Source organism: Onychomys torridus, chromosome 12, assembly GCF_903995425.1.
Source record: "Onychomys torridus chromosome 12, mOncTor1.1, whole genome shotgun sequence".
Lineage (NCBI taxonomy): Eukaryota > Metazoa > Chordata > Mammalia > Rodentia > Cricetidae > Onychomys > Onychomys torridus.
The window spans coordinates 16,531,854-16,557,952 of NC_050454.1; the positions used below are offsets into that span (position 1 = coordinate 16,531,854).

Below are 26,099 nucleotides of genomic sequence, written 5' to 3' on the forward strand. Positions count from 1 at the left end.
GGTCACTATGTATCATGAACGCTCATAAAGAAGATCAGAAGAGTACGTTACCCACTAAAGACCCTCAAGACTCAAGCTGCACGCCCTCTGATTTCTCAACCTGGATAATTCCAAGGCTCTCTAGATTTCCTCAAGGCGGGATACGTTCTCTTTACCAGACTCGAAAACACCCAAACGCTCCAGTGTTTTCTAACAGGCTACAGAGCTTGGATCAACATAACACTTTCCCCTAGGAAAGTGGAAGCACCTAATCGCACTATTGTTTAAAAGTAACGTCCTCCCACCCACATCTTAAGAAAACAGTTACTTGTACTCGGTGAGATCTGCAAGTCCCTCTCCTAAGGACGGACCGGCAGGTATCTGAGGAGGAGGGCTCCACTAGAATGACGGATGGGGGAGATTCAGGGTGGAAAGCAAAAGTTCCAGAGATAACTCTGAGCAAGGAATTCGCACAGGATAGGAGCACGAGGGCCAGGTGGAGGCATCAAGGCACTAACTTAAGATGCGAGCTGAATGGATGAGATCCAGATGGCCAGGGTCTCCCCAGCAGCCCCCGGCCCCCCACGTCTGCTGAGCCGCTGCGGTCCTCCCACGGCGGCAGTAAGTAGGACACCCCCACCGGTGATGCCCCCTCCTGCCGCCCGCAGCCCCGCGTCTCACCAGCCGCCAGGCGCAGGCCGCGGAGGCTCCCCATGGCCGCCTGCTCCGCCGACGCACAGCACCCCTCGGCGGCCGCGGCGCTCAATGTCACTGAGTGCCCGCGTGGGAAGGGTGCTGACGGGGTGGGCGGGGCGGGCGTGACGCGGCGAGCGTGAGGGACGTGCAGGAAGGGTGGAGGACCAGGCCCGACGCCTTGCCTGCCCGGGCATGGAGACAGAGCAAGGGCGATGCATGCCAACCGTGCAGTGCTGAGTAGTGTTTGAGGACGGTACAAGTGAGTCACACACGCGGAGGGACCGGAGGCCCAGGGCCCTACGGCGTGCGGGCTCCTGGAATGTCCCTGAAGGAAGCCTGCTTTCCACTTATTTAAAAAAAAAAAAAAACACATTTAGTCATTCTCACCGCTTGCCCACCCTCGCCGTCCCAAACGCCCTTGTTTTTCGACGCTTCTTCGGGGTCTCGTTCCTCCATCACAAGCACCCCTATGCTCTAGGAACAGAGTGTTAAGGCTTGGAGGAGGGCGAGCCCCCACCCCGCGCTCAGCTCCCGGCTCACACGCCTTGCAATCAGGCAGCACCGCGGACACCTCTGCTCCGCGGTGATTGGCCAGCTGCGGGGTCCTCGCGTTCGTCCAATATGGCGGCGCCCAGTGGCGGTGTGAACTGTGAAGAGTTCGCCGAGTTCCAGGTGATGAGGTTTTCCTCACGTGGCGAGCTTGTCCGGCCTTTTGTCCCCAGATCCTAATTCGTGCTTTGGCCTGGGAGGGAGTCTAGGCGAATTGTGGGGAAATCAGGCGGTTCCGAGCTTTTTTTCTTTTTTTAAGGGGCACCTCTGGAGGTCATGGGGGCTAGAGGTGGCCTTGGGAAGCGAAGCTGCTCAGGGCAGGGAGGTGCCTGAGGTCCTCCGGCTCATTCCGGAGTGGGAAAGCCGAGCTCGGAAGCTGTGGGTAGGGATTGTAACAGTTCAGCACTTCCCTGAACTTGGTGCCCAGCTTCTGCCAATCCTCTCCCACTTCTAAGTTGAGCTTTTGTGGGAGAGAAAGAAGTGAAAGAGGCCTTGTATTCCTAATAAAACAAAATATCTGGCATAGTGCCCTGTTTTGGAGAGGCTGAATATTTGGAAGTTTGGAGGGAGGGTTAATTCTAATATCTGGTCTGTGCTGTTACCTTCTTGATCCTGACACTTAAGGGGAAAAAATGTATCTTCGTGTACTAAAAATATCAAAGGTCCAGAACTTAATACTCACCCAAGAATTCGAGAATAATGATCTGCATGTTGATCAATTAGCAACGGAAGTTACCGGTGACATGTTCTGTTACTAGAGTTGAATTAAAAAAAAAAAAAAAAAGCAACCCACAACCTTTAAAAGTGTATTTTTAGATAAAGAGTGAAAATTCATGTCACATGTCGTCGTTGACCTAGCTGTAATAATACTCTGAGTAGTTTGTAGGTAGTGGTAGTCTTGAAGAAAACCTCATCAAATCAGTTTATTTGACAAACAATTTTGCCAGGAGGTTTAATGATTAATATCCTAGTTAAAAGTCAAAACACCTGATTCCCCAGAACCGGCCTTAGTGTGTCTTTAAACCTCCCTGTAAATAAGCATTAATTTTTGCACTTCTTCCCCGATAGGACCAGAACATCCATGAAGATACTATAATAATGCAAAACGTTAGTATAGCTTTCAATTTTAGATGAATTTGGTAAAATTGTAAGACATGGTTGACTGGAATTCTCAGATTGTTAATCAAAGTTTACATTCTTAAGAGCTGTTAGATCATTTTGTATGTAAGTCTCCTAACTATGGAAAGCCCTGCACTGAATACCAGGGGAAAGAAACTGAAACCTATGGGATTTTTTTTTTTTTTTTTTTTTGTAAATATTAGGTAGGATTTTACCCCGTAATTATGAGGTGTTGAAAGAATTGTACTGTGAATGCTCTTGTACCCACTGTCTCAATTCTGTAGTCAGTGATTTGCTATATCTGCCCTGACTGTATTTTTATTTTATATGCACCGGTGTTTTGCCTGCATGTATGTCTGTGTGAGGTTGTCAGATCTTGGAGTTACAGACAGTTATTAGCTGCCATGTGGGTCCTGGGAATTGAACCTAAGTCCTCTGGAAGAGCAGCCAGTGTTTTTAACCTCTCTAGCTCTGACTATATATTTATTCACCTCTCAATTCATTTAGTTCACCTTTTAATTTGAGGAGTTTCAAAGTCAGTTGCAAAAGTTGAGTACTTTTAAATATGCTGCATGCATGTCATTATCTGGAGTTCAGTGTTAACTTATTAATTTGGAGGGCTAGATTTTGCATATGATGTAGTCAATAGGTATTTACAAATACTTGTCATTTTGTCGTTCCCCCTCCTCCAGGTGAGGACCAAATCCAGGGCTCTACCACTGAGCTAAATCCCCAACCCCTACAAATACTTGTCATAGTTTGATGCTGACATATACTTGTAAGGCAAACTCCTATCAACATCGAAATGGTTTTCTGGTGGGCTTTCCTGGGCAATCCCTGTGCCTTTCTGTCCAGTTCCAACTATTAGTTTATTCTGGTTTTGTTTTCACACAGCTGTGTGTTTTAAGCTTAAAAGATTTTTAAAGAGTTTTAACTTTTTGTATATCCCCCCCACACACACTGCATTGTAGCACTCCCAGAAAATACCCTATCTCCAAAGTGAAATAGAATCCAAAAGAGAACATTTAAAATTGAATGCTTCAACTCTCATTTTAACATACATTTGAAAATGCACTGGGTACTTTTTTTAGTCTGCTCAAGCTGCCATAACTAAATACTGCTGACTAAGTGGCTCAAACAACAGAAATGTAGTTTCCCAAAGTTTTGGGAGATTGGAGTTGGGTTTAATTTCTGATGAGGCCTCTTCCTGGCTTGCAGATGGCTATTTTCTCTCCATGTCTTCACACCTTTTCTCTGTGTCTGTGCAGTTGGAGCAGGGTCACTAATGTCTCTTCTTTTCTAATAAGGACCCCAATTGTGGCAAATTGGGGTTCCTGCCCTGTTGACCTCCACTTACGTATCTGTGTATGTATGTATGCATATATTTGACAAAATCTCACTATGTTATGGAGGCTGGCTCCAATAGCCTTGGCTCAAGAAATCCTGCCTCAGCCTGTCAAGTAGCTAACATTATAGGTGTGTGCCTGGTTGTGACCTCCATTTAACTTTCATTTCTAAAAGCTCTGTCTACAAGGACTTAGGGCTTTAGCATTCACTCCAGGATACACAATTTAGCCACTCGCAGGTACCAGCTGCCAAGCTTTAGGAGATACCATGATGGACAGGGTATGACACGAGGAGCTTTAACTGAGGATTAAAACCTGTAGAAGACACTGGAGCTAAGAATAAAATGTGTAAGAGCTCATAAAGAAAGAACTCAAGAGGTCACAATTGAGTTGAGCCTTAGGTAATACTGGTTGAATTCTAGGCAGAGGTAATAGCGTGCAGTGCATTTCCTGTACAGTCATGCACTGCTTAACAATGGGGATATATTCTGAGAAGTGTGTTACAAGTGACTTTATGTTGCAAATATATGAACATAATTAAACCTTATATAGGTTTAAGTTAATCCTTGTCATGACTTCTTGGTACAACTGGGATGCAGTAGACAGGTCTGTGCAGCTGTGTAAGTAGAAAGAGAATACTCTAATGATGGAAAGTATAGCTCCATAAGTACACAGGCCAGTAACAGTCACTTATTACCATTGTCAAGTATTAACACTCTGTACATGATGACATTTGATACACTTTTGTACTGGGCGTGGTGGCTCACAACTTTAATCCTAGCAATTTGGAGACAGAGGCTGTGGGAGTCATCATTTTTTCAGCTTTGGCATGTCTCCTTTCATGAGTAACTTTTGTGTCCTTCTCTTCTGAATTTAGAATCTAAGCTATGTGTAAGATCTAAACGTGTGTCAGTCCTTTCAAGAACCTGATCCTAAAGTCTCTAGACAGAATCTTTTATCCCCAAATGCTTCTCTCTTCCAACCCCGTTTCCATATGTGTCATGTGTTAGAACCCTCTGCCTTGTTACTTAGGCCTGACTTGTTCCTGAACACAGGTTCTTGTCAATTCCGTGCTTCCTGTCGCTTTGAAGTACCTTCCTTTCTCTCCAGCTGAAACCCAGGTCATATATCTCTTAGACAAAATCAACTCACTGTTCCTTTTCAGAGTGTTTTCTTTCTATTAGGAATATTTGTTTGGGTGTGCATAATTGATTTGGGTTGACTTTAAACCCCCAGCCTTTGTCCTAGGTCCTCCTGGAGTTGACATAAGGGCTTTGATGCTTCTTCCACTGGAAGGAAATGGGCCTGGTGAGATATTTATAGTCTTTTCTTATTCTTTCTCCTTTTTCGTAATCTATCTATGAAATGTAATAATAATTTACAATTCTCAATCCTGGAACGTGTGTGTCATCAGTTCAGATAGTATCATTATATTTTTTATTTCTTTTTTTCCCCTCCTTTTTAAAATTTATTATATTTGTGTTTTAATTTTACACATCAGCCATGAGTTCCCCTGTCCTCCCCCCTCCCACCCCCACCTTCCCCCCAGCCCCTCCCCTCCATTCCCATCTCCTCCAGGGCCAAGACTCCCCTGGGGATTCATTTAAACCTGGTGGATTCAGTACAGGCAGGTCCAGTCCCTTCCTTCCAGGCTGAGCAAAGTGTCCCTGTGTAAGCCCAAGGTTCCAAACAGCCAGCTAATGCACTAAGGACAGGACCGGGTCCCACTGCCTGGGGGCCTCCCAAACAGTTTTTAAACTATTATTGTGCGAATGTGTGCATGGTGGGAGCGTACTGGTCACGCATGTGTGGAAGTCCGAGGAGAGTTTGTGGAGTTGGTCCTCTCCTCCCACCTTTATGTGGACCCCAGCATTGAACTCAGGTTCTCAGACTTGTGTAACTTGCACCTTCACCTGCTTGGCTCTATGCACTTAAACTCCCTGTGATGGTAGAAATGTGTACATTTGTGCAGTCTGCTTGTAGCTCTTCAGCTTATTAATATGCTGCTGTAATTGAAGGTTTAAGAATTATTGGTGAAATTATTAAGGCCACTCCACGTAGTTAAAAGGGAGGTTTATTTTGTGGGGTACTTACAAATGAGGGGGTAGGTTACAGGGTCTGGCAAGGGTATAGCACAATCCGGCGTTGTTCTCTGGAGAACTCTGCTCAGTCTACCTCCAGCGTCCAGAGTCCGGGAACCAAGAGAGTGAGTTCTTCCCGATCCTTCGTCTTCCGCTTCCTCCTCTGCCCCGCCTTGTGGGCGTGACCATTACCAAAGCCTCAGTGGGGGTTGGAACTTCCAGGCCAATGCTGGGATGGCTACCCACTACAAAGAATTATTTATATTTTATCTGTATGGGCATTTTGCTAGCATGTAGAGGGCATCGGGTCCCCTAAGAACTGGAATTATAGACAATTGTTAGTTCCCATGTGGATGCCAGGGATAAACCCAAGTTCTCTGGAAGAGTAGTCAATGCTCTTAACCACTGAGCCACCTCTCCAGCCCCCATAACTGAAGGTTTTAAATTACAAATTTCAGTTTAAATAACCTTATATGCTAGTGTCTACTGTATTAAAAGCCTGACTTTAGATCATAGGTTGGTAATGCATTAGAACACAGGAAAGGAGGAAGATAGTCTACTTGCAGCTCTCATTTGTAGATTCTCTGTTGATGAGATTGCAGAAGTAGTGGGTGGGTTCAGGGCCAACAAGATACTTCAGCAGGTAAAGTACTTGCCACACGAGCCTTGTTATACCTGAGTTGATTCCCAGAACCTGTATAAACGTGGAGAGAACCAAATCCACAAAGCTGTCTTCTGACTACATGCTCACCATGGCATATATGCACCCCCCTACACTAATACATTTTTAAAGAGGTAGATTCATTACCCAATTAATGCAGACAAAAATTGTTGTGTAAAGGCGTGAGTAGTATGTCCACATTGTTTTATTGGGAGGGTTTGTTTGTCGTGATTAAGTTATAGCCGGTATTCAGATGCAAACATGGTTAAAGTCCAGCATCAATGAAAGCTCAGCAAATGTTAAGCTGCATAACCTTTTGCCTGGATAGCTGTGCCACCCTTCCGGCCAGTCTCCTTACATTTGTGCTAGTGTCCAGTCCACTCTCCAGGCAGTCCCTTCTGAACACAGATCTAATCACATAATCCCACCATTCTTAGAGCATTTCACTTATTTTCTGTGCTTCTCAGCCCTCCAGAGGTGAGTCTCATCTTACACTGTGTTTTCTCATGCATTCAACGTTCTATTTTAAATGACTGTCATGAGGGGCATTCCTGTAGTTCTTGAGCTCTTAATGATATTAAACCTGCTATAACTTTCCATTCCAGTCTAAAACCCTCATACTATACCAGACAAGATTAGTGGTTATTAAAAATGCCACCAGGACAGGGTTACCTAAAGACATATTTGGTAATTTGTTAACTGTACAGAAATACTACATTGTACAGTTTAAAAACAAATCTTTAAAAATATTTATATGTACCAGGGGTTGGTGGCGCACACCTTTAATCCCAGCACTCAGGAGGCAGAGCCAGGTGGATCTCTGTGAGTTCGAGGCCAGCCACGTCTACAAAGCAAGTTCTAGGAAAGGTGAAAAGCTACACAGAGAAACCCTGTCTCGAAAAACCAAAAAAAAAAAAAAAAAAATTATATGTGTTTTGCCTGCATTTATGTCTGTGTACTACCTACATGTGCCTAGTGCCCTCAGAGTCTAGAAGAGAGAGTGAGATTCCCCTGGAGTTACGGATGGTTGTGAACCACCATGTGGGTGCTCGGAATTGAACCTGGGTCCTGGAAGAGCAGCCAATGCTCTTAACCACTGAGCCACCTCTCTAACCCTAAAAACAAATCTTACACAGCCTTACATTTCAGTTTTTATTTAAAAGGGATGAGTTGTATACAGGGGGGAAGGTTAAATGCTTTATAGAGAAGGAGAAGCTGTTAGAATTCACCTACTCCTCATCATCCTCTTTCTCCTCATCATCCTTTTCTCTCTTGATCTTCTCAGCCTTGATGATGTCGAGGAGACACTGACCTTGCAGTGCTCTTCTTCTCCATCCTTGAGCTTTTACATCCTTCCTGACATCTTCTCTGTGGTATCTGAGCCTTGGGGTGAGTGGTACAGATTTTAGGACCAAGCAGCCAGTAGTCACCTATTGTCAGGCCTTTGACCAATTAGCAGTCTACACATTAACTTCCACCCACTGCAAAAAGAAGCTTCTCTGATGAAGACAGAACGGCACTAGTCTATGAGTATAAACCTAAGTGTTTAAAAGGCATCTTAACAACATGTCCTTTTAGCAACAGTAGTAGGCTCCCTTTTAGGGGCTATGACCTCTTTAGCCATGATTTCTTAACCAAGGTTACAGTACCTGGTATGAATTCTATGGAGCAGGTCTCAAATCCAATCAGGAAACAGTTGGTATGTCACAAGTTGTTATTGTGATTTATGAGGCCCCCAGCTAGGCAAGATTGTTCATGACGTCTTCCCTAGGAGCCTTCATAGCACCTTTTGGCACTGTGTAAGTTAGCCAGCAGGGAGGATGCTTCTTCGTACATAGTCCCATATTGGTGTTTTTAATGTCCTATGACCAAAGTGTATGGTGTCTTCAGCAATTGGATCTTACCATGTAGTCTGCTGGGCAGCCAAGAGTAATGATAATAACCTGTATTGTTTTGGGGGCCTTTAGAGCCTTACTGCTTATAGGAGATATAAGCTACCACCCATGCAGGGTACCTCCTTTAACCCCCCCCCCCCCAGACAGGGTTTCTCTGTATAGCCTTGGCTGTCTTGGAACTCACTCTAGACCAGGCTGGCTTTGAACTCACAGAGATCCTCCTGCCTCTGCCTCCAGAGTGCTGGGATTAAAGGCATGCACCACCACTGCCCGGCTCCTTTAAACTTTTTTAAAAAATAAATTATGTTTTTAAATAACGTATAAAGTAGCTTCCAATAGGGATTTTTCCTAAGTCTTAGTTTGGGTTAACACTTCCCTCTAGCCTGTCTTCTCTGCCTGCCTTCCATCCTGCTCTAGCCTAAACTCCAGTCTTCTCCCCTCCACTCTCATATCCCATGTGCCCTACTGCCCCACCTCCCTCTCTCTGATGTCCTCTGTCCTCTGCAGGCACCCAGGTTAAACATGCTGGTGTAAGACATGAGAGAGAACATCTGGTCTTTGTCAGAGGCATTTCTTCATCTCCCTACCCAAAATAGCTCTGAGCCCCAACTTGATCATATTTCATTCCATGAGGTTAGCTCTCTCTTTCCCACAGTTCTTCTCTATCTGTCAGCAACCCAATACAGTGTGAGTTAGTAGAGGGATGGACTCTGGTACTGTCACTGCTTGCTGTACTATTCAAAGAAGAAAGTTGCTGAGAACATTCCTAGTCAAGGAAAACTATCTAAAAAGTACAATTGAAACTCGGCCTCAGAAGATAAGTTCACTGTAAACAGAGGAAAAGAACTTGAAGGAGATTGTTAGAGGGGGATATGGAAAAAAGCAGTCATGTAGGAGGTTAGGTTGGCTTTGTCTTCTCCATTTTCCCCTCCTAGAGATAGGATCTTGCTATGTAGCCCATGCTGGCCTCCAGCTCATGATTCTCCTGTCTCAGCCTCCTGAGTGCTAAGTTCACAGGCCTGCGTCACCACACCCAGCTTCTTTCTTCCCTTTGACTCAACGAGTGACTCACCATTTGCTTGGAATTTACTATTCATGAACATTATACTGCTGCATTATATGGCATACTATTTAATATTTAAAATGGTAGTTGCCCAGGGACTATGTTGAGATTGTCCCCTAAGAATTCTGGTTTGCAGAGAATACTATCAACAAAAGTAGATTCAGGAAAAGTAATGAACTTTGTGTTATTTGCCTGTGGCATTTCCTTGTTTTCATTCTTTGTTTTATTTATTGGGAAGGGAATGCTTATGCAATTGTATTCAAGTGAGTGGAGGTCAGAGGACAGCCTGTGGGAGTTGGTTCTCTCCTTCCAGCCTGTGGTCTGGGGATTGAACTTAGGTCATCAGGCTTGCCAGCAAGTGCCCTTATCTGTTGGGCTTTCTCACTTATTAGTCTGTGTTATGAATATTGTGAAAGCTGTTTTGTTTCTGTATTGAGTTCATGAGCAGGCTATTAAAGTATTCAGCTGTTTAAGGTGAATTAGTGGTAGGACATAATTTAGATTACATGCTTTGATTAAATGAACAAAATGGTTATAATTGGCAACATCTTTGACTCCTTCACAGACAAGAGTATTTATAGAATTATTAAAAATGTTTTCCAGGAACCTGGGAGTAGCTTAGTGATGGAGCACTTGCCCAGCATGCATGAGGATGGGGGTTGATTCCTAGGACTGGGGTAGTGTGGATTCTTCAAGGCATTTTTAGTAACAAGGCAAATGTTCACAATATGTGATTTTAAAAAAATGTTACAGAGTTTCGCAATTTCATAAAATATTCATGAGTATGTGTAAATAATAAACCTATTAACATATTACTAAAGGGTAATTAATGGTTAATTACTAATGGGTAATTAAATATTTTTTCAAATTTTTCTAAAAGGAAGGTGTAGGTGAGGGGGCACAGTAAAGAATCACTGAAATGGCCGCTTGGTAAGGTTAAGGGGAAGGCTCTTATTGTGGATAAGAGAGAAAGAAAGAGAGAAGACTGGTTATGACCAGGAATTGGGGCAGAGAACAGCAGAGACAGACTGTGAGAGACCATACATAACAAGAGTTAGGGAATGGGGAAGAGAGAGAAAGATGAGCTGGGAGGAAGGAAGGGCCAGGAGGCTAGTGTGGACTTGGAAATGTGAAACAAGCACCCTGAGTGGGGACTTCAGTCAGGGGGTTAATTTGACAAAGGAAAGAAAGGGGTGGTGTGTTGAAGGAGATGATGGTCTGGTGAAGCCTCCTCTAATATGTGTCAAGGTTAAATGCTAACTTGGAAGTTTTCACAAAGAAGTGTGTTTGTGGTTTAATATAATTGTTTTCTTAGCAGGTTTTCAGTGAAAGTAATGGTTTTTATGGGAGTGTATATAAAAAACAGAAGTGTAGCCCAGCAGTGGTAGCACACACCTTTAATTTCAGCACTGGGGAGGCAGAGGCAGGAGAATCTCTTGAGTCTGAGCCCAGCCTGGTCTACAGAGCAAGTTCCACATCAGCCAGGGATACACAGAGAAACTCTGTCTCAGAAAAACAAAAATAAAAATAATTAAAAAAAGAGAAGTGAGCTGGGCAGTGGTGGCACATGCCTTTAATACCAGCACTCGGGAGGCAGAGGCAGGCGAATCTGTGTGAGTTCAAGGCCAGCCTGGGCTTGAGTGAGTTTCAGGAAAGGCGCAAAGCTATAGAGAAACCTTGTCTCGATAAACCAAAAAGGAGAGAGAGAGAGAGAGAGAGAGAGAGAGAGAGAGAGAGAGAGAGAGAAGTGTATACTGTTAGAATCTTAGTCCCACTTTCTATTAACTGAAGACAGCACGGCTCCTTCAGTGAGACGTGAGAAGTGCTGTCTCATAGTGTGGGGCAGGTCTGTGCTGTGCAGGGTACCCAGAGCTCTCTTTTCTTTTCTCTTGTGGAACATGGTAGGTTCCTGAGGATGAAACTCAGGGCCTCACAGGAGGTAGGCAAGTGCTCTACTACTGAGCAGCATCCCCAGCCACTCAGCAATAATAAATCACTTTTGGTATTATTTTTCTTTGGATTGGGTTTTTGTGAGTTGGAGACCTTTTCACGGAAAGTGGAGCCTTGAAAATGTAAACTAGGGTTACTAAAGAAAAGCTAAAACTAATTCTTACTTGTTCAATGAATTAAAGAAACCAAAGTGTGCTTTTTTCCCCTCTAGTAGCAAATTTACTTTGTTTTTAATCACAAATATATTTCTAGTCCTAGTTTAGAAAGTCAGAGAACTTTGGGGTGAGGCTGGTGGTGTGCTGCTTGCTGTCTGTGAGCTGACTGGCCCTGCCCATGCAGGACTGGAGCAGTGGTACTGCTGGTTGTGGAGAGAAAGCCTGAGGTGTCCAGGTTGGAGAACCCTCTTTGGCTGTGTGCTGGAATCAGAAGACACTGTTTGCTAGGTATCATTCAGACAGTGGGGTTCACTGTTGTGCCATGGAGCTAGACTCAGCCCTCTGTTAGAATGACTATTCCATATCCTACCCATTAGCCTTGTGATAAAGACACTTCGATTGTACTCTGTTTGGCTTGTTTTCCTCATATATGAAAGAGTTGTAAAAAAATCTAAGACTTTTTGCTTAAATGTTTAATTTTCATCACTTAACACTTCATTGAGATTATCTTCTGTTTTTTTTTTATCTTAAATATATATATATAGGAATTACTCAAGGTGATGAGGACAATTGATGACAGAATAGTACATGAATTAAACACTACGATTCCAACAGCTTCCTTTGCAGGGAAAATTGATGCCAGCCAAACCTGTAAACAACTTTATGAGTCTGTAAGTGTATATTTTGAGTCTCTCTTTTGTGTTTCTTTGATATCTTTCTTTATAGACAAAGTACGAAGTTAATTGACTTGTATCTAAACTGTGAAGAGCTCGTGTCATCTTTAAGTTTCCTTGTGAACACTTGAAGGTTTCTACAGCCCCAAACAGTGTGTGGCATAGGCACAAATCTGAAGAAATGGTTTTAAAGAGTGGGAGCAGAGTTGTTTTGGCCTATGCATGCAAGGCCTTTTGCTTAAATTGACAGTATGCATGAGATAACCACAAGGACCTTGAAACAGTCAAGACAGGAGTGAGAGAGAGAGAGGACTTTGAATGAATGAATACCAAGAGGCCAGGCAGCTAATGGTAGGAAGCGTGAAACACACTTTTTATGTTGGGACTAGAAGTATGTGGCAGAAAGGGCAGAGAAAGCCACAGATGCTAATAAATCACCCTTCTTAATGTGTTGACGCCTCCAGTGTAGAGTTGCTCAGTACCTGCTTGAGTCCTCTTTTGAATTTGCAAAAGCAGAAGGAAATGATGGCACAGCTGTACTGTGGCTGGCTGTTGCCCTCCATTAAGTTGGAAATTAAAGTTCAAATGGCTCATGCCTTTTTCTGTTCTCCCCCACAAGTTTACTGTGTGGATTTCTAGTTAGAGGAAAGCCATTATTTAATCTACAGTACAGTTTTGTTTTGTTTTGAAGTATGTCATTCTGTTGAGCAATCAGGTAAATACCGTGGTTTTAGGAAATTGGATGACGTGGTGGTTAATAAAGATTTAGTCACTGCGAGTGAGGGTAGGTGCAAGTCCTAACGTACTGTGAGATGTTTGACAGTCCCTATGTCTTGGTGTCTCTGACTAAAGAACTAGAACTGTGTGATCTGTCTAGGATGCTCCCTTCCTGCTACCTGTAAGATCCCTACTGTTCAGGTCTTCCCATTTACAGTCTTCCGTTAGCAAACTGATTGGTAGTATCATGCTTAACAACATGAATTCCAGGACTAGATCAAATCTCACATCTGCTGCTTCCTAGGGTGGTGACTGAGCATTTTGAATAATTTCCTTTTGCCTCAGTTTCATAGAGTTGTAGAGGATTAGTGAACCAAGAAAACACTGGCCTATGTATTTTAATATGCTTGCCAAAGTCATTATTGTTGGTCCTTATTGGATTTTAAATAATGTTGCTCTGGAGATGGAGGCCTGCAGAGTGCCCAGCCAATAAGAACCACTAAGAGCTTTTGTTGAGGGTTGTCTCTTTCGAGGAGTCTGGAACATCCAGGTTGCTGCTCATAGTCTCCCTGACTTACATTAGCTCCTGGTCCAGCTTTTGTGACTGAAGAAAACATTTGCGTTCCCTAATGGTGACCCTTCTTTATAGGAAAGGATATAGGAGCTCATGTAAAGCATGAATTTACAAACTAATGTCGAAAGGCTCCTTATAGTAAAAATTAGATAATTTGGCAGAGATCTCAGGTGTGAGTGTAGGAGAACCTTGAACCGTGACCGTTACACATTGCTGCCCAGGACAGATGAAGAAAGGCTGTTTACTGGATGGTTACTCTAAGAAGGGGTTATTAGACTCATTCTGTCAGCTCTCCTTGCAAGCAACACACAAAACTGATGCAACCACTAATGTGTGCCTCTGGTTTTCTTTATCAGTACTTTAAATTTTTGAGAAGACCTTTGATGGCATAGTTAAATAACATTCTTTATATTTCTTTGCTGTAACAAAGATATTCTCCACATCACTTAGTGCATAGCCTCTTCCCCTTGTTAGCAACATGAGACTGGAAACAACCACAAAAGACAGAAAGGAGAGACTAGCAGCAAGTGGCGGGAGAGTGGAGGTAGGGTCCAGGAGCACAGTCAGGAAGTGGCGAGGAGAGCAAGGCAAGGTGCAGGAGGCGCCAGGGAAGCCCGGCTGGGCTCTCAGGAAGGCGGAGTCCTGGCCTGGACTGGAAGAGAACAGCCTGGCCTCGTCCTGTCTTCGCCTTTTTCTCTCTTAACCTGCTGTTAGGTGATTTAGACAATCTAACATGTTCTCTTCTAGAGATTCAACTTAAAACACTTCTGAAGTCTCGATTTTTTTCTAATACTAAAATCTAACAAGTTAATGTGATTTTCCTCTTTCCGTTCTTTTAGTTGATAGCAGCTCATGTCAGTAGGGACAGAGTTATAAAGAATTGTATAGCTCAGACCTCAGCAGTAGTAAAATATCTCTGAGAAGAGAGAGAAAAGAACCTGGATGACTTAATGTTATTAAAGCAACTTAGAAAAGAACAGACAAAGGTAAGTTGAGCAGACTTTTTGTGTCGAAGGCAAAGATTTTTCCAAATGTAGCCTTCAAACTAGTTTTAATATGCAAAAGTTCAAGTAAGTTATGGTTATTACTTTTAAAAATAACCAGGACATGGTTGGGAGAATGGGTGTGAGCCTCTTTTTTTTTTTTTTTTTTTTTTTTTTTTTTGAGGCTGAGGATCGAACCCAGGGCCTTGTGCTCGCTAGGCAAGCACTCTACCACTGAGCTAAATCCCCAACCCATGGTTGGGAGAATGGATGAGTGGGTAAATTATTTGCTTTGCAAATATGAGAACCGAGGTTTGGATATTGACAACCTCTGTAAAAAATTGGGTGATAAGGTCCTGGAGAGATGGCTTAGTGCTTAAGAACACTGGCTACTCTTCCAGAGGACCCAGGTTTGATTCCTAGCACCCACATAGGCTCACAACTGTCTATAATTTCAGTTCTAGAGTATCTGATCTCCCTTGCTGGTGTCTGCAGGCACCAGGCATGTACATGGTATACAAACATGTAGACAAAATACCCATATACATCAAATAAATTAAACTACCACCAACAAAAGAACCTGGGTGGTGTATCAGCCACCTGTAATCACAGCCCTCCAGAGGCAGGCAGGAGGCTCCTGGGCAAATTGGCTAGCTAGACTAGTCAGAATTGGCTAGAACCAGGTTCATCCAGAGACCCTGCCTAGTGTTGTCTAGAAAGGGCACATGTCATAAACTTCAGTTCTCCACTGGAATGTGCATACTTGTGTTCCCACACACCTACACCACACACACACACACACACACACACACACACACACACACACACACAAATATGCACACATATACATTATTATCAGGTGGGCTTTACATCACACTTAGATGTAGTAATGCATACTTTATAAACAGATGCAGTACAGCAGCTAGGGGAAAATTAACATGGAATTGTATTTTATTTCTATTACTGTGATGTTTTCCAATGTTAAAGACAAAACATCAATGTTGACCAACCCCATATCAGAAGCTCTGTGAAAAACATCTGTGCCTGCTTACTTGAAACATTTCTTCATGAATTTGAATTTGAAAATATTTACCTCTTTCATTTTGTAAGAATCTGCTGAAGTAGAATACAGATTCTTTAAGTTCTAGCTATTGCCCTCTTGAGCCCTAAAAACACAGTGCTAGTTGAATATAGTTAACACCTCAGTGTGCTAACCACCCAACTCTGTTGACAGCGAGGGTTTGGCCCTCTAGATTACCTTTCTACACTTAACATCATCCCTGCAGTGTTTTCACTTCAGAACATATTTTGGTCCAACTAAGTGGTAGATAAGGATGCCTGCTGCCAAACCTGAAGACCTGAGTTTGATCTCTGGAACCCACATGGTAGAAGATGAGAACTAATTCCCATAAATTGTCCTCTGACTGCCAGACCTGCTCACTGTGGACAGACAGACACACAAACACACCCCACACAATAAATGAATGAATGAATGAATAGATGAATGAATGAATGAATAAATAAATAAATAAATAAATAAGCAAGCAAGCAAATGTAATTTTAAAAGTCAAGTGCTCACTCTGGGACATGTGAAAGGAAGCTTTTCCCCCGTGTAGTACAGTTAATAAGGCAGAATCATTGCTCTGTAGCCCTTGCTTGTGGCTTATCCAGAAACGGTTGTGCTTTGGTGTTCTGGGAGTCAGTCCCAGGACCCATCCTCCGCCCACCAGGGAGATCAAAGTCCACGGATTCTCATATGTAAAGTGGCTTAGTGTTTGCATTAACTTCTTCCCTTCATCCTCCCTTGTGTTTAAGTCATTCACAGACTGCTGACAGCAGCTAATACAAAGTATTCACCTTTGGTACATGTATAATTCTCCCCCACAATATTTTTGACCCCCAGTTGCTTGAATTCATAGATTATACGGAGAGCTGACTATAGTTTATTACACAGAATACATTGGCATCCTTTTTTAAAGGGATCATTGTAATTTTATGTACTTCCAAACTTAAGAGAAAGGTTGCAAAGCAATGTAAAGAGCTCCCTTGCAGAATGTTCACCACGTTCCCTTGCTGGTGACAGCTTTACAGTCTTTACCTTCCCTCCCACTAACCTGTGTGCACATGTATACTCTCCTCTGGAGGATTCCGAGCACCTGTTAGATATATTGTTTCTTGTTTTTCAGTTACTACTTGTGTGTGTGCACCCTCAGAGGACCACTCTGAGAGTTGGTTCTTTCCTTCCAGCACTTGAGTACCTGGGATTGAACTCAGCTCATCAGACTTGGCAGCAAGCAACTCTGCCCATTTGGCCATCTCACTGGCCCCATTTGCTTGCTATTTCTCAATAACAGGGACTTCTCTTACATGACCACCGCACACTTGTCAATACAATCGTCTACTTAAGATAGCACAGTGGGCAACTTAGAGTTCTTGTGCGTCAGGTGACTGAAAAGGCAATGTGGAACTTGCTTTTTTTTTTTTTTTTTAAGTAGTTGTAGATCTTGGTTGGCGTTTGTTTAGCAGATGTAACCAGCTGTACAGGGGCACACAGCGAGTAGGCCAGGCCACTGTGCTTTCTTAGTTATTCTGTAATTCAGTGGTTCCCTGGAGACAGCCTCCACCCTGTCTGTATTTGTGTCTCTCTTGGTCCATGAATACAGCTTAGGTCAACAGATTCCATACTTGCTTTTTCATTGGGCAGTGATTGGTATCTCCAGATGGTGAACTTGTTAAAATAGTCCTTGATAGTCAGGATTATTTGTATGTTATTTTATAAAATTGGTCAGGGTCTAACTTGCTTTGAGATTTCTATTTCTTGAGAGCATGACTGCAGACCTGTCCTCCACTATCAGGAAAGGTCATCCTTTCCAACTAATTCATCAGCTTTAACTAGTGAAGGAGGAAAGGGACACAGGCTGAGCCTTCCAGATAGCCCAGTGGATCCTGCCTGGCCAGGAGTGGTGTGAGCATGCAGCAGCCATATTACCCCTTACATCCTGGATTTTGTTAAAGATGTTGACAGAGGATGTGGGGCAGGACTGCTAAGTCATATACTGAAAAATCAGGGTAGAGCTACCCTTGCTAGTGAAGTACAAAGTTCAGCTAAGCCCTAGTATTCAGGAGTGACTGTCTCTGTTTGCTCAGCTCTTACATCTGCCCCTTCGCCCTCAGTGCCTGGAAGGCGTGGCCACAAGGACTGCAGGGAGGGGCACTGGAAGCAGTGGGAATAAGGTCTGCTTCCCAGCCAATAGGCCACCTGTGAGTTGTGCTGCAGCAGGTGGGGGAATGCAGCTCTGTGTCATCCCCAACTGCCATCTCTAAAGTCACAAGCTATTGAGTAGTTAGGATTTAATAACCTTTAATTATCAAACATGCCATCTTTAAGACTCATTCTCCACAAACTTTGTACACCCTACTCAAGCCTTTTATACATTGGGGTTCCTGTTTTTATATTTTCTATTTAGGAAAATTCCAGTTATTTTCTTTTACTATATAAAATCCTTTTTTATCTAAAACAATCTCATCCTCATCCCATCCCCCCCCCCCAAATATGAGCTAGTTTATTCTGGAGCTAAATATGAGTGCCCATAGCCTGAGAAACTCGGAGCTAGATCATCTCAGGCTCATGTTCCAACATAGAAGCAATTTCATGGAGTTTTTATAGTAATAGAACAAAAAAAGTTTTTTCTTTTTAACTTTTCTTACCAAAAGTTCCCTTGAATTTACCACTTCCTTAACATGTTTTTTTAACCTACTTACTATTTCTTCTTTAAATAAGAGCTGAATCCAAATTATATATATAGTACAATGTAGCAAATTAAGATTATCTGTACCCTATTGGTATCAAATTTCTGTTTTTCTTTTTCTTTCTTTTTTTCTTTCTGTTGCTAGTCTTAGGCAAACTTCTTAACTTCTTGGACTTTATAGTACCCCCTCCAGGGGTGGGAGTCATACAGAACTTGGGAATTAGACGTTTTCCATCCCCACAAGCACCTGCAGAGATGTCCGTGACCTTCAGCAGTGTCTCCTTGTAGACGAGAGAGGGCAGAACAGAGCCGGGAAGCTTGCTCACATGCTAGCCTTGTAACAGCAGTGGTGGGTGCAGAAGATGTCTGTTGTCCTTGATGGGCAGTGGACAATAGGAGGCCAGGTTTCTGAGTGCATCCTCGCTTCTCCGTCATCCGTATGTGACATGGTCAGATTGGGGGCTCCAGGTATCTAGCAGGGAAGCTCCTTTGAGACAGTCAGCTGGAGTTCCCATTAGGAGTCCCAGGCAGAGCAGAGTGCCCCGGTGACATAAGAGATTGTAACAGGTGGAGACATCCTCACCCGCTGAGCCCTCACAGCCACGCAGGAGCTCCCTGAGGAAGTGGAGGCAGTGGCTGCTGCTGCTGGAGTTCCCAGGGAGCTTTCTCTCCACAGCTGAGCTCCCCACTTCTCGCTGCAGGCACTTTTCTGTCCTGAGGTAAGCAGCGGTGGTCCATTAGAAATGGTTTCCTTTCTGCTGTTTTCAGGGAAACTTTTCACTCTTGGGCTGCTTTGCTTTCTTTCCCTGCCTGTCAGAGTTGGGCAGGCCAGCCCATTCCTAGACATGGGGCCTTGGAGGATGGATAGCTTGAGAGAGGCATGCTGGGGTCTGCATTGTGGAGGGCCAGTGTTTCCAGAACCGTGTCTCAGAGAGCTCAGATGAAAAGGACAGTTTACTAATATAATGTTTATTACATGTGCTCTTCTAAATGTTATTTTATCTTTATATTGGATGTGATGGATGTGATGTGTGTGGGTGTGGTTGCCTGTGCTCTGGTGTGTGTGAGGCCAGAGGTTGATTATCCCTCAATCACTTGTCCACCTTATTTTTTAAGGCAGGATCTCTTACTGAACCAGGAGCTTGCAGTTTTAGCTAGATTGGCTGGCCAGCAGTTCCCCAGGATCTGCCTGTCTCCCACCCCCACTCCCCAGCACTGGGGTTATAGTTTTAACTCTTTACAGTTCAGAATTTCTGTTTGTTTCCTTTCTTACAGTTGAAATGGATGCAGTCAGAACTAAATGTCGAAGAAGTGGTAAATGACAGGAGCTGGAAGGTAGGAAATAATGTTGGTTCTTGTAGAGAAACTGAACCTGTAAGGGACCGGGGGGGGGGGGGTGGGGGCGGGCAGGGGGGGCGGGCAGGAAGTGTAGGACAGAGAACCCCGGCACCCTGAGGGTGACGAGGGCTGTAAGGAGGGCTGTTAACTTCTGTGTGGAAGCACCACAGCTTACAGGCAGACAGGATTCTGTGACCTTCTACAGAACGGGATTGCATATATCCTGTGGCTCTCCCAACACTAATTATGGCGTACATATACTCAGAGTTTTTAATTGTAGTTAGCTGAGAACTTGCAAAGAAGTTATTTGTTACAGTTAGCCGTTTGTGCAGTTACTTTCCCAAAACCAGAGTTGCTAGCATTATTCTGCAATTGTGCCCGTTAATATTCATTGAGTCTCATAAGTGTAATTACACAGGGGACATTAGTGGAGAGGGAAACACTCAGATAAGTAGGTTCTGGAGAAGGAAAGAACAGGTGAGCTGAGCTCCATCATACACTCCAGCTGGATTTCTCTGGCCTTAGAGACCAGCTGCTGGGCACTGACCAACTTCTGACATTTAGTAACTGTTTATCTCTTCAGGATTTTTGTTGCAGAAATAGTTTTGCTTCAAAATTTTCACACAAAAGTTAATCATTAAGCAGAGGTGATGTTTTGGTATCTTGATATATAACTAACTGTCCAGCTTTTTTTTATGCATGTTCAGACTTGTTAACTGTTTTTAAAAGTCATAAATGAAGTCATCCCTACTTGTAGCCAGTATATTTCCTGTGTCATTAAATAATTACATCTACCTTTAAAAAGAAAGACTCACAGCATGTGAAGGCATGAATAAATTGTGGGCTATAAATTGGCTGCTTTATGGCATTTCTTTATCCTGTCTTCCTTGCCAAATTGTAGCCTATACTTGCCCTTGCATCAGCATAGGGCTATGCTGCTTGGAAGATTTGGCAATGTTTGTCTATGCATACCTTCTCTGAAAAAGTCATAAGTTATTCTGGGACTCTGATGGGAGAGGGGTCTGGTGAATATCTGGCTTTAAAGAGCCAGTCCAGAGGACTTCAGTGCATGGAAAGTGTGGTAGATGGTAGAAAAAGTGAACAGTTTTGGATGTGATATCCCAAGTGCTCCTCAGTATGATGGGATTACCTTCCCAGTAAACCTAAGTGTTCCCAAGACACTCAACAGTGGATTCCACTTAAGTATCAAGAGAGAATATTCTTCTGTGTATCATTAGCCCACAAAAAATCAAAATTTAGCCAGGCATGATGGCCTGTAACTCCGGCATTTGGGAGGCTGACACGGGATTGTGAGTTTGAGGCCAGATTGAGATACATAGTAAGTTCAAGAACAATATTAACTATAAAGCAAGACCAAATTCAAAACAAACATAGTTATTAAAGGGTATACAGTGGCCAGGTGGTGGCTCACATCTTTAATCCCAGCACTTGGGAGGGGGAGGCAAGCAAATCTCTGTGAGTTCAAGCCCAACCTGGTCTACAAAGCGAGTTCTAGGACAGCCAGGGCTACACAAAGCAACCCTGTGTGGAAAAAAACCAAACCACAAGCAAATGAAGACAAAAGGGTGTACAATGAACACCTGCTCTAAGGTCTTCCATATGTAGGGACATACTTACAGATGTCTTCTCTTATATTGAGTGTGTCTCCTTTGCTGACAACAGAAGTATTCTGAATGTGTTTTTCTTCACACACGTCAGAACTCTTTCCATGTAAGAATGTTAACAACTTAGGATTTTTAAACCTTATACTCCTATCAGTGGCCATACCAAAGATTCTTATGTAGCATAGCTCCATTTAGTCATGGGCATTCTCTTAACATTTATGATATGTTGTTTCAGATTTTAGGAAGCAAGGTGAACAAAACAAATACATAAATTCATACAATTTAGCAATAGACAAGTCTAGCCAGCAAATGGCCATTGAAATTGTCTAGTGAATGTCACCAAGGTATACATCATGCTTAATTTGGTATGCTAAAGAAACTGTTTCCTGAGCCTATTGACCTAGATGAGATGGTAGCATCCTCCTAACCTATGGATCTGGATTTACACCCTGGTTTGTACAGGATGACTGGATGACTTCTCTTTCTGTTTGAACATCGTAGGTGTTTAATGAACGCTGCCGAATTCACTTCAAGCCTCCAAAGAATGAGTAGAGAGTTTTGTTTTGTTTTTTTTTAAAGACCTGGTCATCTCATCAACTAAGCATGACAGATGTCAGCAGGGCAGGCTCCTGAGGATGGTCTCTGAGCCAGCAGGCCAAGGCCTTTGGTTGACTTCAGCCCCTTTTAGCCAAGACCTCAAATCTAATTCTCATAATTATAAAATAATCAATTGCTATTTTATACTGATTCTGTAAAAATGTTTTGTAACTATTAAAATAATTTTCTGACTCCGTGTACATACTTATTTGGTGGCTTTGCAAGTTGAGACAGCAGGTTCTCCAGGTCCTTGTGCCTGCTTGAGTTTCACAAATGGATTGGTATGGATGTAGACCTCTTTAAAGGGGCAGAATCAGGCTGGAGAGGGGGTTAGTGGTTAAGAGCACTGGCTGCTCTTCCAGAGCACAAGTTCGATCCCAGCACCACCGGCACAGTACTCACAAGTGTGTATGGCTCTAGTCCCAGGGGATCTGACACCGTCTTCTGGCCTTGTCAGCACCAGGCACACATGTGATACAGTCAGACATACAGCCAAAATACCCATGCTTATAAAATAAAAGGAATCAGGCTGGATCCTATACAAACGAATTCTCTGATTTTTCTCTTTAAAGAGGGGCATTGTGACAGCTGCCTGTAATCCAATCCTTGGGAGGCTGAGATGGGAGTATTACAAGTTTGAGGCCAGCCTGTGCTGTAGAGTGAGAACCTGTCTCACAAAACAAAAACATTTGAGTCAGGCCGTGGTGGTGCACTCCTTTAATCCCAGCACTAGGGAAGCAGAGGCAGGTGGATCTCTGTGAGTTTGAGGCCACCCTGGTCCACAGAGTGAGTTCCAAAGCAGCCAGGCTATACAGAGAAACCTTGTCTCAAAATACAAAGGAAGAGAAGAACATTTACCTAGTTTTTGCATATAAAACTGCTTTGGGCTGGAATTGTTTTCTAGACAGTTTCCCATGGATACAAAAGGGAGCATCCATGGAAAGGGGCAGATGACTAACAAGAGCCCACTTGTGAGTAGAGGGCTCCACCAGTGAAGGAAAGTACATGGTAGTGTAGGGTATTAGCTTTCGGAGGCCACCAAACAAACCGTCACAGCTTAGCTGCTTAATGTCATACTATTAATATTTGCTGTGTCACAGTCCTGTGCTTCCAAAGTCCACACAGGTTGGACTGGACAGGGTTCTTTGCTCAGTGTGTGGAAGCTGAAATCCAGCGGACAGTACGACTGGGCAGGGGGCAGAGCAGTGAGACCACCTTAAGGAATTTGTAGTTATCTTGAAGGTAGTAAGAAGTCATTGAGGGGCCTTATATGGGACAGCTTTTGCTTGCTGGAGTGTAAAACTGGAGCGGAAAGAATCCATTCAGTAACAATTATTTCTGAGTGCCAATGGACTAGCTATCCCCATCTCTCTAATGAATCATGAGATAGTCACCCAGGCCTGCCCTCAGCCATCTGGGAGCTGGTGCTTAACCCCGCACCCCAACTACTTGAAAAGTCTAACAAAATGTTGAAGGAAAAGTTAGAGAGGTTTTTAGATTCTAACAAACTTTATTTCTACCTAGAATTACATAACTATAAACTGCTATAACACTGAAGCTGAAAAAAATAAAAGGTAACACAGTAAGACCAATAAACTAGGGAATGTAAACATGATAAATCCTAAAACCTTAGTAATTAAAGACTGGATCTAAAAAGATGGCTCCTCTGAAAGTACTTCTGTACAAGAAGAAAACCTGTTTGATTCCCCAACTGGGACTCTGGGGCTTGCTGGCAGCCAGCCTAGCTGAATCAATAAGCTCCAGGTTCAGTGAGGGACCCTGTCTCAAAACACTAAGGTGGAGGGTAGGGAGTAAAGAAGATACTAGATGTCAGCCTCCCATCTCCACACATCCAGACAATAAAGACTTACAAACACGCACAAAACAAAACCTTAAATGTTATCTTTGGGACACCACAGTACTTATTCCTGAAAAGCAAACATGGGCTGCACATGCTAATACACACTTGTAACCACAGTACTCAGGAGGCTGAGGATGAGGATTACTGCAAATCTGAGGCCAGCATGGGCTAGTAAGACCCTGACTCAGGAGCATGGCCAGGCATGGTGGTGCACACCTTTAATCCCAGCACTCAGGATGCAAAGGTCAGCCAATCTTTTTGAGTGCAAGGTCAGCTTAGTCTGTATAGTGAGTCACAGGTCAGCAGCGCAGCATTAATAGAGAGACCCTCTTTCTCACACACACCCAATTCATTAAACTCCTAAGAGGACAGAAGCCCAAATCATAAATTGTCACATCTTAACACAAAATATTTATTTTCTGAGGCTCCATTTATATCCAGTTTCTCCTCCTCCTTCTTCCCCTTTCCCCACAGAGATAAAAGTTGATCTTGCTAGAAATCATCATTTTCTACTTTCCTTATTTTTTTCAGTGTCTATGCTTAAAATGAATTCTTTTGAAAGGTCAGTGAAGAGCCGGGCGGTGGTGGCGCACACCTTTAATCCCAGCACTCGGGAGGCAGAGGCAGGCAGATCTCTGTGAGTTCGAGGCCAGCCTGACCTACAAAGTGAGTTCCAGGAAAGATGCAAGGCTACACAGAGAAACCCTGTCTCGAAAAACCAAAAAAAAAAAAAAAAAAAAAACAAAAAAAACAACAACAAAAAAATGGTGAGTGAAATTTAGATTTTTCTGCAAGGCTAAGTATGTCTACCTACAGAGATCACAAGTAAGCTGGATGAGTCTAATGTTGGATTAGATCCCCTAACCTTAGGTAGGATGTCCATTTTATAATTTGAATGAATCTCCTACTTACACGTTATTCCTGAATTTATGGAACATTAGCAGACTAATTTCCAGGCAGGAAAACTCTAGCTACAGCAAGGTTCATCGCAGGTGCGGCTTCACTTGCCCATCTTCAGCCAAGAAAAAGACAAATCCACCTCTGAATGATGTTGCTTCTCAGTTCTGCCAAGCGAAAGAAGCAAATCAAATTGTGCCAGCGAGTAAATCTGCTCTCCAAAGCGGTAAAGGAATTTATCTTCCAACCCGAGGCTTTAAATGCTATTGACACAGGCTCAGTATATTCATTTACTCTTTCACTCCAAACCGAGATAAATGATTGGTTGATGCCACACTTGATTAATTCAGGAACCCTAACATAATTAGATTAGGCGGGAAGCACTCTGGTGACAGATCGGAAGTCTGGAAAGATCATTTTGACCTGAGCCAAGATTCCGAATTTCCCCGAATACCATCAAGATCCTTGATGTATTTTCATTTACATCCAGTCTTTTATCTTACCCCATCTAAAAATTATTACAGACCAGCTTTATAGAAAAGATTTTTCTTTCAATATTATCTTTTTTTTTTTTTTTTTTTTTTGGTTTTTCAAGACAGGGTTTCTTTGTGTAGCTTTGAGCCTTTCCTGGAACTCACTTGGTAGCCCAGGCTGGCCTTGAACTCACAGAGATCCACCTGCCTCTGCCTCCCGAGTGCTGGGATTAAAGGCGTGCACCACCACCGCCCGGCAATATTATCCTTTAAGATAAAATTTTTCTTATTGAAAAAGCTATATGTTAATTGTAACCAACTTTTTTTTTTCCCCAAAGTCTATGTAGCTCTGGAACTAAGTAGACCAGGCTGACCTTGAACTCACAGATGTGCCTGCCTCTGACTCCTGAGTGCTGGGATTAAAGGTGTGTATCACTACGTGATCTCTCTCTTTCTCTCCCTGTCCCCCCTTCCCCTCACTCCCTCTCCCTGTCATGCTGGGGATCAAATCCCGAGCCTTGTACTATTAAGTAAGCATTCTCCTGAGTGACACTCACAGTCCTAAAGGAATATATCAGTATTCCCCCAACAAACACCCACGGTAAATGTTCCAAAAAGTTCTGTCAACAGAACAGGACCTCTTACGCCTCCATGGCTAACTTCCAAGAACATAATCTGAAGATCAAGACGCTGCAGGCTCAGGCAGACAAGCCAGAGCCATGTGGCTTGAGTTTAGATCTCAACTGTAAACAGAATCCAAACTGGCACCACCCATGTCCTGTCCTAATCACATCTGTGACTGCTACATTACGTGACAAAAGTGATGTGCCGATTAAGCAACTGAGTTCAAGAAAAGCCGCACTGTGGTAGAGCGAATTACAAGCCCTTCGAGGGCAGCTTGTCTGGCTCTCGGCAGAAAAGGAAGTCAGAAAGACTGCACCAGTGTGAAGACGGAAGGGACCATGTGTTGAGAAGAAATGCAGGTGGCCTCCGGGGGAATGGTACCACACAGTCACTTCGCTTCTACAACTCACTCACTCTACACTTGGCCACCAAGCTCAGTGAATTCAGAAGCAGTGTTCCCTGGGGACTCAGACAAACGCCAGTCTAACTCCAA

The 26,099-nt window shown here is 43.3% G+C and overlaps 2 protein-coding genes across 2 annotated transcripts in view; one reads left to right on the top strand and one right to left on the bottom strand.

The window, feature by feature from the left end:
• The window catches only part of Fam162a (family with sequence similarity 162 member A), a 28,388-nt gene extending 27,474 nt beyond the window's left edge, over positions 1-914 (bottom strand). The window contains exon 1 of the mRNA XM_036203760.1: positions 661-914. Coding sequence (XP_036059653.1) covers positions 661-694 — 34 coding nt within the window. The 5' untranslated portion in view covers positions 695-914. The remainder of the gene's footprint in view (positions 1-660) is intronic.
• On the top strand, positions 806-21,943 carry Ccdc58 (coiled-coil domain containing 58). Its single transcript, XM_036203761.1, is given in 5 exon segments — positions 806-1,347; positions 12,040-12,165; positions 14,299-14,445; positions 19,467-19,526; positions 21,656-21,943. Coding segments are annotated over 5 exon segments (435 nt in total). The 5' UTR covers positions 806-1,296; the 3' UTR covers positions 21,707-21,943.
• The last annotated feature ends 4,156 nt before the right edge of the window (positions 21,944-26,099 follow it).